The sequence below is a fragment of the Dromaius novaehollandiae genome, chromosome W, assembly GCF_036370855.1.
Source record: "Dromaius novaehollandiae isolate bDroNov1 chromosome W, bDroNov1.hap1, whole genome shotgun sequence".
Lineage (NCBI taxonomy): Eukaryota > Metazoa > Chordata > Aves > Casuariiformes > Dromaiidae > Dromaius > Dromaius novaehollandiae.
Window position 1 is genome coordinate 66919897 of NC_088130.1, and position 11648 is coordinate 66931544.

Here is an 11648-nt window from a genome sequence, read left to right on the forward strand (position 1 = left end):
CTACGGTGACCTGCTGCCACTGCTTTAACACAGGGGCAACTGAAAAAGTCCAGTACGGTAAGTAAGGCATTTTTTCCCTTATTTAAATAAATCTGGTCAGTTGTGACCCAAGAAGTCACTGCCGCTTTGCAAGTATCTCTGAGATTTATACTGAAGAAACCAACTTTATATGGATTTTTCCTTCTATTTTAGTGGCTGCACTTCTTGCCATGTTAGCAGAGGCAGTGTCATGTGTGTGGTTTTACTCAAGGCTTTCAAGAGGTTATAGCAATCTAAAAATAATGCAGTCTGATCAGCTGCAAATACACAAAAACCTCCAAAGTGTGAATGCTGAATGAATTTTTAGTCACGTTCACAGTAGCACATCAGGGCTGTGTTTGTATTTGATGCTTTATCAGGGACAAACAATCCCACTAGAACTTCTCATGAGATTTATGACATTTCTTGCTGATATCAATTTCTTGCTAAGAACTGTTAGCCCGTTTTGGACAAAGGCTCCATGAGGTTTCATGTGTGAAAGCTCTGTATGAGCAGAGTCCCTCATCATTTCTCCCACATACACTCTCCCTCTGATCTGATCTCACTGGAAGAGCACACTGTAAGACAGGAAAATAAGACTGAACAGTGCTGAGAAAGAAATAAAGCAGGACAAAATAGCGTGGCTCAAGGCACAGCAGCTTACAGCAGCATACGCAACTGTCATAAATATCACAACGCAACCACACATCACAGCTTTGGTAGTGATCACACATAGATTCTGCATTCTTGCAGCATTGAGTTACATGGCACTGTACAAACAGAGCATGCAAAAACAGACACTGCAAATCACAAGGAAAAAAACATAATACACAAAGCAAACAGTGCTGGAGCAGCACAGCAGGTTGATTCAGGAACACTGGGCTCATCTGAAACCTCACAAGTGTTTCCTTGTTTTAGAAATTTTCCTCCATTCTGGTGTTTCAGCGATCTCCTCCCTTGCTATCTGCTCTTAAGACAATTTATTTGGACCTAGCCCATACATACTCTCAACAGAAGAGGACACAAAGCCCTTCAGTGGTTACCAAGAAGCAAAAGCACAACACCCCCCTGCCCCAACACACACAGCCATTTCTCTGCTTTTCAGCACCACCCCGCGGCCAGAACATCCCACAGCACCTCACAGGACTTCCCAACTGATCTCACTTGGTTGGACCAACTACTGCAGTACAGAAGTAAAACATGACACAGCTATGCACTAACCAACAGGTAATTTAGGTTCAGTCACTGTGCAAAAGGAACAAAGAGAACAACAAGCTAGAAAGGCTATCTTGAAAGTGGTTTGGAGGGTAGGTATGATCCAAATTTTTACTGCCATACAGCAGTGAACCATGAGGTCAGGTCAGCACTCTTCAAATGGGAACATGAATAGCAGCCTTAGAGTCATGTAGCAAGGGTTAGTACATGTGGTACTTCAAAGACAGTCTGATAGTAATTGCTGCCTTCAACATCCCCGTTACACTTAAGTACACTTTCCTGACCCAGAGAATACTTAGACTACACAAGTAATTTAGGGCAGTCTAAGCAAAAAAGGCTCAACCACAATATTCTCACCCTCATGAAGCCTCCCTGCCATGTTCTAGTCACGTGTACAGAGATGGGATTGTGAAAGAGAAAAGCAATTCAGTGGGAAGTCCTCCTCCAGAAACATAGTGCTATTTTAACCTGCCAGCTCTTCTTAGAAAGATGTGTGACACCAGCAGACTAAAAATAAGTTAGTTTTCAGAATTTCTTAAATATTTTAGCAATATATTCCATAGCTTACATAATCTGCTCCTGCAAAATGCAACATTAAAAGATAGCAGCTTTGCCTTAGCATGTCTATGCTATGTACATAGGTGTTAAGTTATCTGTAGCAGAACAGTGTTTGCTCTTGAAAAACGTTTTCCTTTCCTACAAGAGCAAAACAAAAGGATGCTGACAGAGGTGATCCCGAGACAGGAAATTGGGTTGCCCCATGCAAAGCAATTAGTTATGCTCTGCTTTGGCAGTGTTTTTAGCACTTTCACTTAATCAGATCTTGCAGAAGGCCCACAACTGTGCTTAGTATCCCATACTGCCTGATGGCAATGAGACACTGAATGGGACCTATACAATAGCGTTGAGGGATAAGTGGGATTTCCTAACTGCCAAAGGGGAGAGAGGGTGGGAGGACCACCTAGAACACCGCTGCAGAAGAAAGTGCTCACAATCTCAAAGCACTCAAGCTGATACTACAGAAGCTTGTTAGCCTGTGACTGTGTGAAAGACTGAGATGAATTGCTTTCTGCTACTTATAATAGCAACACAGGTTTGAACAGAAGGCTTCTATGATGGCAATAAACAAGGGTCAGAATAAAATAGCCCCACCAGAAGCCCTGAATAATCACAGATCCTGCACAGTGTAGATGCTCACCTAGGATGAAGGACAGGGTTCCAGTGTACCAGATGAGGTGTGAATACACCACAAGAAGTGGGATCACAACCTGGGTTAACTAGCAAGTACTCTGCTTAGTGTCAGAGCCAACAGAGCTACAACATTTTAATTTAAGGGCAGAACTGAACGTTTTCCCACACACACACACACACACATCCCAGATACATGCTCTAACACTGTAAGGCCACCAAGTGTAGCATGCAGAAAGTCAAGCATAAAATAGATGCTCAGGTATACAACTCCCCCTGCCAAGCCATTAGGGATTGCAAAGAGTTTACTGACAGGACTAGAGTGAACTTACAGAGAATGATGGCATTTAAATCTGTAGCAGTTAATGAAACAGCTAAATGCACAGCTGTCCTCCAACACCAGGACAGACAGTTCTGAAAGAACCAGTCTTCTGACTGGTAATACTGTTTCAAGATTGGCTTATAGTAACAGCTTACTATTCAACTGTCCAGGGTTCCACCCCCCACCCCACCTACTACAGCTTCTGGAGTGCCATATTCCAGCTGCATGCTTTCTGTTTAAGACAAATCTAACCTTACATATGCCTTACTTTGTAGCAGGAGACTACTTCAGAAGCAGCTTAATTGCTGCCAGGCACACTCCTATTGAGCTTCCTTTGACAGGCATAACTTCAGGAAACTCAAGGCACCAAGAAAATGAATTACATAGCAACTTTGAGAAATAGTTTGTTACAGTATCAGTACTTGTGGCTGCTAGAAGATAAAGAATACTATGAGGCCCAGATCAGTTGTCTAGCAAAAAGAATAAAAGCTACAATGACTCAGTTCTGTCACTACAGAAATGGCCCACAACACAAAATCCAACTGCTACCCCTAAAATAAGTACTAGTATGGTTAAGTTTGATCCACTCAACAGTAAACACGCCCTTATTTTTCTGAGTTCCTTTAGCAAGCCTGTGTCCACGTTAGCTGAATTCCTTGTTCCCCTAGGCATGTGTTGCTAAAGTAGCCAACTGGAAAGCCAATAATCACAAGAGTCAGAATAACCAAGCCTTTTTACATGGAAACTTTTATTCTCGGTGAGATCTGTACATTCAAGTCGCACATACTTTTACACCTTTGATGGAGCTGGAGTACGGGATCACAACAGCCTGGTCTGTGTGAACGGTTAAGAGTTTATGCCTCAAAAGTAGACAGGAAACTTGTGACTATTTCCTTCAATTTAGCTTCTGTCTGGTCAGAGATCTTCCCTTCAGTCCTGTTGAGACAATTTAGTTAAACTTCTGACCGAGGAGTAAATGTATGATCAATCGCTCAACTAAGGCAAGAAAACTTCACAATAAACCTTCCAATTTCGCTTCTGCTTGATGCATGAAGCTTTACCACTGAAGCCAATATTAAAGCTCCCTTCTCTCCAAGAAGGGTTAGCACTGTATAGGAACTAATGTTTGTCAATAAATACTTTGAAAATAACTGTACCTAGTGTTCAACAAGGCTCTTCCAGACAGAGAGGACTCAACAATTTTAGACACAGATGGAAGGCACATGATCTGACTCAGGGGGAAAAAAAGCTAAAACCATTTGACAGGATCGGACTGTGGAAATCCTCAAGCCTTCAATAGCCAACTCAGTGAGAAGGAAGGCAGCGAGCAGCACTTAATCCACATTACTGTAATAATTTGAAGCTATTAAAAATACGGGAACTGACTAGGCAAAGTGGTTTCAACACCAAATTACAGGAGAGGAAAGTAAGTAGGTTTATTTTAAGCATCAGGTGAATTTCTTAATTAAAAACTGCAGATGAGAAACCAAGCTCTGAACTGCAGTTTAAGAGCATCAGGTTAATTTAACTTCGGGAGTTCTAGAGAAAGGCGTAAGGCCTGATGTTTTAGGATACATTAACAGTGCAGCGGTCAGCATTTAGGCTCCAGTTCTCAGGTCAGTACCCTCAGAATCAGTAAGATAACAAATCAACATACCTGATTGTAGAGAGAAGGGCCTGGTGCTGGCTCAGAACATGAGCTAGGAAAGCACTCTCAAATTTAGTGATTTTGCTGGGCTCCAGCTTGTCCAAGTGACCTCTTACACCAGCATAGATGACTGCAACTTGTTCCTCAATAGCCATAGGAACTGCATAAAAGAAAGCACTACCATTGGTGGTACTTACATCAGGATATGCCAGTACTACACATACTCCTTTCTTTGAAGATTGACTGCATATGTACAAAATATGGTTCAAGTAAGTCTGCATTTAGCCTGTCCACAGAACTCTGTTCTTAACACAGCCACAGAAACCCACCTGATTAGCACACAAGACTTGTAGGAAATGCAGACTCGTTACATCCAAGACACTCACCGTACTGTCCTTGCTTGAGGAGCTCCGTCAGGCGCACACCACGATTCAGCAGTTGTTGTGTGGCAGCATCCAGATCAGAACCAAACTGAGCAAAGGCAGCTACTTCACGATACTGAGCCAATTCCAGCTTCATGGTACCTGCCACCTACAATACAAGACACAGGTCAGACTGAGTTTGACCAGCTTTGAAATTAGTCTAGTAGTTAGCAGGTTATCTTCAGCTGACAGCTGTCACAAGTCAGTTTTGCCTTGCATACCAATGATGTGAATCGTGAACATATCATTACATGATTATGTGAATCTTGAACAAACCATTATTTCCAAAAAATCCCAGTCTGTTTAGCCTTGTAACTTGTGTTACAATTCACACTTCAGACCTTTCCCTTGCTATCTGATCATTTCCACTTCAGAGTGATCATCTGAAGCACTGCCCAGGCTTACTAAAAAGATAGGGAGTATGTGAGAGTAGGTAAGGGAAAAATCAATATGCTGGATACCAAGAACAGAGTCTATACGAGACATGCTATTCCAGTTGATATTAAACCTCTCTTCATACATAGATTAAAAGTAGGATGGGGTTAAGCAAGCATTCTCTGTATCTAGGTAGATCAGCATCCAGTTAAGCATAATGAAACTTACTAGTCCTGCATCTTTAAGCAGATGATCATTCCCTTCCCACCTCTCAGCAGGAAACACCAAAGAGATCACACAGACTTGCTCTTACAGAACTTCAGAAATTATTTTAGAATGCTAAAGAATTCATGCTGTTTCCTCTGTATTCACTACATGTTAGAGTGAAATGGGTTAGGCAGATTCATTTCTAATGAGTGAGAAGCAGTTTCACGCTTACCTGCTTCATAGCCCTGGTCTGAGCAGCAGAGCCTACACGGGATACAGACAGACCAACATTGATGGCTGGACGGATACCTTTGTAGAACAGCTCAGTTTCCAAGAAGATCTAGAGAAGAAAATTGTTTTATCATCTTGGTCAGAAGCCAGAAGACTTTAGAGACCTGCCACTAAGTTACACAAAAATACTGACATATGTAGAGCAAGTCCTACCTGTCCATCAGTGATAGAGATGACATTAGTTGGAATGTAAGCAGACACATCACCAGCCTGAGTTTCAATGACAGGCAGGGCAGTCAGAGAGCCACCTCCAAAGGCATCATTCATCTTAGCTGCTCTCTCCAGCAGACGAGAGTGCAAGTAGAAGACATCACCTGGGTAGGCCTCACGACCAGGTGGACGACGCAGTAGCAGAGACATCTGACGATAGGCAACAGCCTGTACAGTAGGTATAAAGGCAGCTCTCAGACTTCAATACTTCACTTGAAAGCTCGCCTATCTACACCTGAGATGATCTTACAGCTACAGACACCAACACTAGAATATGAAGTCTACACGTAATGTTTCCTGACCTGCTTGGATAAGTCATCATAGATGATAAGAGCATGTTTTCCATTGTCTCTGAAGTATTCCCCCATGGAGCAGCCCGAGTAGGGAGCCAGATACTGAAGGGGTGCAGCATCAGATGCTGTGGCAGAAACCACAATAGTGTACTTCATGGCATCTGGAAAGAATTGTTGACACATGACACCATAAGTACATTATGTTATCATGCCAATAATCAGGAAATGAAACATGCATGTGAAGTACTAGTTACAAGGCAGACAAAACTATCTGCTGAAGTGAGAGCACTACACTGTTCCAGAAAGAAGGCTATGCTACACTGGCATGTCAGTTCTATCCTACTAACTCCAGGAGTTTTAAGAACAAAGTTATGGCAGCTAATTTTTAACACTTACAGACTTCCTTCTCTTTTAGACTTTGATTAAAGACACTTAAGCACTAGAAGTCAGAGGCCTAGAAGTCCAGTGTCTCCTGGCTTCTGCAAGGACCTACCTTAAGTACCTGCTGTTTCACAGTTCCAAACAAATTAGTGTCATTAGAACATGTTTCTTCTGCTAGGTATGACTACTTGACCAGTAGACAAGAGGTAAGGTGCCTAATCTCTTGCAAGTTTTGTTGCATATGCAGCCTTCGTCAACAAGATCAGTGTTGCTGGAAAGATGCCACCACTTAATCCCGTACACGTGGGGCAACAGAAGTCTCTTCGCTAAACTTGCAACTGTCATTCACACTGACTTGCCTACATTTGAAACAAATGCTACATCCATAAATACTTATAGATCATAACTGTAACCAGGCTTGCCTGACTGCCAAAAGGAAGCTCTCTAAACACCACTGGAAAAAAAACAGAGTGTGACTTCAAGAAGCAATTCAGTAGTTCTGGAAGGCTTGTTAGACTTCTAATGTCACGTTTTGTGACATTAGTTTTGTGACATTAGTGACAAAAGTTTTTGTCCCCTTCCCCCCCGCGATACCTAGAAGGATTTCTTGTCCAGAGAAGCAAGTGGTTCTTACAGAATTCTGTCTACACTTGCAACTAGAAGAGTTCATAGTAGCATTCAGCATTTCAGTCGGTTACCCACTACCTTCCAATTTAGTACACATTATAATAACAAGAACAGGGTATCACTAGCTCCCACCATGATCAGCCCACTTCGAGTCTGTACCTGCATCAGTGAGCCTCTTCACCAGCTGTGCAACAGTAGACCTCTTCTGCCCAATTGCAACATAGATACAGTACAGCTTCTTTTTCTCATCTGTTCCATCATTAAATCGTTTCTGGTTGATTATTGTGTCAATTGCAATTGAAGTTTTCCTGTGCAACACAAATAGAGATTACTGAGTTAAGCTGCCTATGGTTCTCCCAACCTCTGCCTCGTTTTGTGCTTAGCTTTGTACACTCAAACACACTGTATTGATGTTTCTATATATGGAAACAATTTTAGCTTAGACATTTAACTTACCCAGTCTGCCTGTCACCAATGATCAGCTCACGCTGGCCACGGCCAATTGGCACCAAGCTATCCACAGCTTTAATACCAGTCTGCATAGGTTCACGCACAGAGATCCTGGGAATGATCCCAGGGGCCTTTAAGCCAACTCTCCTACGTGTCTTAGAAGTAATAGGACCCTTAAAAAAAAGGAAAAGAAAAACTGTTGCAGTCTATGTCACATAGAAGCTGATAGAGGCAGTAAACACCTAGCTACACTTACCTTCCCATCAATGGGATTGCCTAGGGCATCTACAACACGGCCCAGCAGCTCTTCCCCAACTGGAACATCCACAATGGCACCAGTCCTCTTCACAACATCCCCTTCCTTGATCAGTCTGTCATTACCAAACACGACAACACCAACATTGTCGGGCTCCAAGTTCAAGGACATGCCCTAGGACAAAGATCATGCCATCCTGAGAAAACCCATACCAGTATTCCCAGTGAATTCTTGCCAGTTTAGTACTTACGTGATTATGCTACAGTGCAGAATATTGGACAGAGGCTACTTCAATCTTATTTGTAACAATACGATGCTCAGTATTCTGCTTTTACATGCAATGCATGCATCTTTTCCCATACTGATGGGAGAACCTGCCTAATTCTTCAGCCTATTAAGTAATTTATTATTTATTTATCTATTATTTATTATTAATTTATTATTATCAGCAGTCTAGCATGAAGTCACTTCTCTCCCTAAAGAATACAGAAGACACAAGCAGGTTCAAATAGGAATTGGACAAGGGAAAAAAGATCTGGTTTATCTGCTTCACTAAATTAAAAAGCAAGTTAGCTCATTAAAAATGCTGGAAGAAAAGCTGCCTAACTTTTGGGGAGCAGTCTAGGCCTTTTTCACTCTGGTCTGTTCTTAAGACTGTAAGAAGTCAGCAAACTGTATGCTGTATTGGAGCTTAGAGGCCATTCTTCACCAGTAAACAAAAGCTAGCCTGAAACTAAAGAAAGTGAAATCCTACAGCAGATTAGCTCTTAATACTTCCTAGGAAAAGGCAAATAAAGATCAAACGTTGGCCAAAAAACACATACTGATATTGAAAGCAACACATTATAAATAAAAAGAACATCTCTTTTTTGCAGTGTTATTTCAACTAGTTACTCCATATTTAAGTTATAATGAAGTCAGTAAAAGCCCCATGTGACTAATGCCAAGCATCATCTCATATTCTTCTTAGAAAAGTCATCTTTATATTTCCAAGCTAAACAAGGGGTTTTGGTGAAAGCCTACCTTCAGCCCAGAAGAGAATTCAACCATTTCTTCTGCTTGGACATTTCTTAGGCCGTACACACGGGCAATACCATCACCAATTGAGAGCACGCGGCCAGTCTCCTCAAGTTCAGCAGAGGTATCAGCTCCCAAAATACGTTCCTCAAGGATAGAGGATACCTCAGCAGTGCCTGGAAAGAAACGTTTCAAACAAGATCCAGCATATTAAGGCACAGTACGAAATCAGTAAGCTTGTCTTGAGCTGACCCTGTTTCAGGTATGCCACAAGACCAAGCGAGCATCACTCTTCCTTAGACATGATGCACAAGTAACATTCTTCATGCTCACAGTCAATAAAAGTAGTTTCACCTCATCATTATGAGCCACCATTAATGACTAAATTAAACAGGCACCTATGTCCTTCAATATGTCCTACACTGTCAGCAATCTGTCCCCCTGGAAAGCCACTAGACTAGATAGATTAGACCTAGATCAGAAAGTACAGAACTGCTAGCTCTGCAGGCAGAGCACATACTTTAACTGTGGGCATCAAAATACATTCTCAACTCATTTTTAATCCAAGATCCAAATACATTTAGACATTTAATACATTTAAGAAGCAAGCTGTTCAATATAACCTATTAAAAAAAGTGTTCACCATCTTGTTCCAAATTCTGTTTGGCAGCATGTCGCCAACAAGTTTTGATTCCCTCAGTTAGGAAGTAGTAGCCAAGTAACACTGAGACTGCCATTTCCTAGTAGTTTTAGTGGCCCAAACCACTTCAAAAATTGTACATGAACCACGACCAAAAATATAGCTATTTGGTGCTGCTGCCTTCTCTAAACACCAAGATGCTGGCAGCGTAAGAGTTATACTCAAGGACATAAGGTCAAACCCAAGCATGCCTGGGAAAGTCATCCATTCCCTTCTACTATTACAAAGCAGATATAAAACTGGAATTTGAGGCTTTTTCAGATAATTCTGCAAGAGCTGAAGACAGAACTGAACCCATGTGAAGCAGCTAAACTGAGTAAAGCCAGGTTTGACGTGTGACTGCTACCTCGATTTGGGCACATTTTGAACAGTTGCTAAAATATAAAGTGAAGCCTCAAATATGCGATTGCGTAACATCTGGCTCACTATCAATCACTGCCCTTAAGGATTTTGTTAAATGACAAGCACACCTCACATTCCAAGTTCACATTCTCATTTATTGTTAGCTATTGCTCTAAGTTAACAAGTTTGACAGAGCAAGTTCTTAAACAGTACTCTTATGCATGTAGGGTTTTTTTTTTTCCTGACTCACCAGTTTTCTGAAAACGTGTTTTGGAGGCATGGATGTTTCTTGTAGCAACGAATGCTGCACCCAGGGTGTTTCTGGAAATCTAACATAAACAATTATTTTAATAAGAGTGAAGTTTCCTTGATTAATCAAAAAATCACTATTTTAAGGGATCACACTGAAAATTCTTATGAGTTAGATGCTTAATATGTCTCAGGTTTGAGTTATGCACCACAGAAGCCCATTCATGAGATGCTGCTCTGCAAACAGGTCTAACATTATTAAGATAGGACAAATAATATAGGAAATCATTCTACATTACTTGCTGCATTTTTTTGCATGGCCTTCATCCTGCACTAGCGTCACCACCGCAGCACTGCGGCAGCTTCCACAGCAACACCTCCTCTGATCAGCCCCTTTTGCTCACGGCATCAAAAGCTTGACGCTTAAAGAAATCAGTGCCTCCCTTACAGTTCTGCACAAGGGAAAAATAAAATTGAGCCTTCTAAGGGTCAGATTCTCTCAGAAAAAAAATCTAACTGCAGAACTGCTGAAGGATAGCTGGAATATAAACAGTTCTAAAGAGACAAAAAAAAGGGGGGGGTGATTAATGTCCTAAGTGGTTACGGTAGTGTTAAATCTCGCAGAGAGCTCCCAGTACGGCCCCGCAGGAGCGCTCGTGACATTCCCCTGACCGGCCGGGAAGGCCTCTCCCTTCACCTTCACCGGGGACAGCGACTGGAGGCGGATCAGGACAGATCTCGGCACCCCGCCGAGAGCGGAAGACACGCGCGACGAGGCCAGGCTTGGCAGCGCGGATGCCCCGGCCTCGCAGCTTCGGGGCCACTGAGCGGGACCCGGCAACAGCACCCCCAGTCCTGAGGGAAGGGCGCGGCGCCCCCTGCGCGCCTCCCCCGAGCGGGGGACGGTGGCTCCCCAGTGGCTTCTGCCGGCCGGGGCGCCGCCGGCACCCAGCGCCGCCGAGGCGAGGGTCCCGCCACAGCCGCGCTGCCGGGCCGCAGCCCGCCGTCGCTGTCGGAGCGGCCCCCTCCCGCCGCCCCGGCTGCCCGCCGCTCACCACAGGCCGCGGCCCCTCAATGTCACCGCGGCCCCCAAGATGGCGGCGGCCTCCCCCCGCCCGCCGCTCGGAGGCGAGGGCGTGCTCACCAGGCCGGCCTGCCGCGGCAGGGAGCGGGCGATGGCGGCAGCCACGCGGGCGGAGAGCATGGCGGCGGCAGCGGCAGGCGGCGGCGGCTCCTCCGGACAAGACTAGACGGGACGCAGCTGCCGGCCCCGCGCTCTCTGCACAAAATGGCCGCCGCGCGCTCCGCCCCTTTTGGCGCCGACGCCCCGCCCCGTGGCGACGGGGCAGGGGGGTCACGACCCGGAAGCGGTTCCCGAAAGCCTCCTTTCCCTCAGCGCGTCGCGGTCGTTTTGCTCTTTCTCCCCCCATTCCTGCA

General features: G+C 44.0%; 1 protein-coding gene across 1 annotated transcript; it reads right to left on the bottom strand.

Annotated features, from left to right (window-relative positions):
• Positions 1–3471: 3471 nt before the first annotated feature.
• LOC112994459 (ATP synthase subunit alpha, mitochondrial) lies at positions 3472–11524 on the bottom strand. Its single transcript, XM_026118814.2, has 12 exons — positions 11356–11524; positions 10213–10291; positions 8927–9096; positions 7904–8077; positions 7654–7820; positions 7357–7505; positions 6199–6350; positions 5840–6064; positions 5628–5735; positions 4778–4922; positions 4401–4551; positions 3472–3679 (listed from the first exon to the last, which is right to left on the bottom strand). Exons 1-12 carry the CDS (start codon positions 11413–11415, stop codon positions 3598–3600), a joined length of 1662 nt encoding a protein of 553 aa, XP_025974599.1. The 5' UTR covers positions 11416–11524; the 3' UTR covers positions 3472–3597.
• Between the last annotated feature and the right edge of the window lie 124 nt (positions 11525–11648).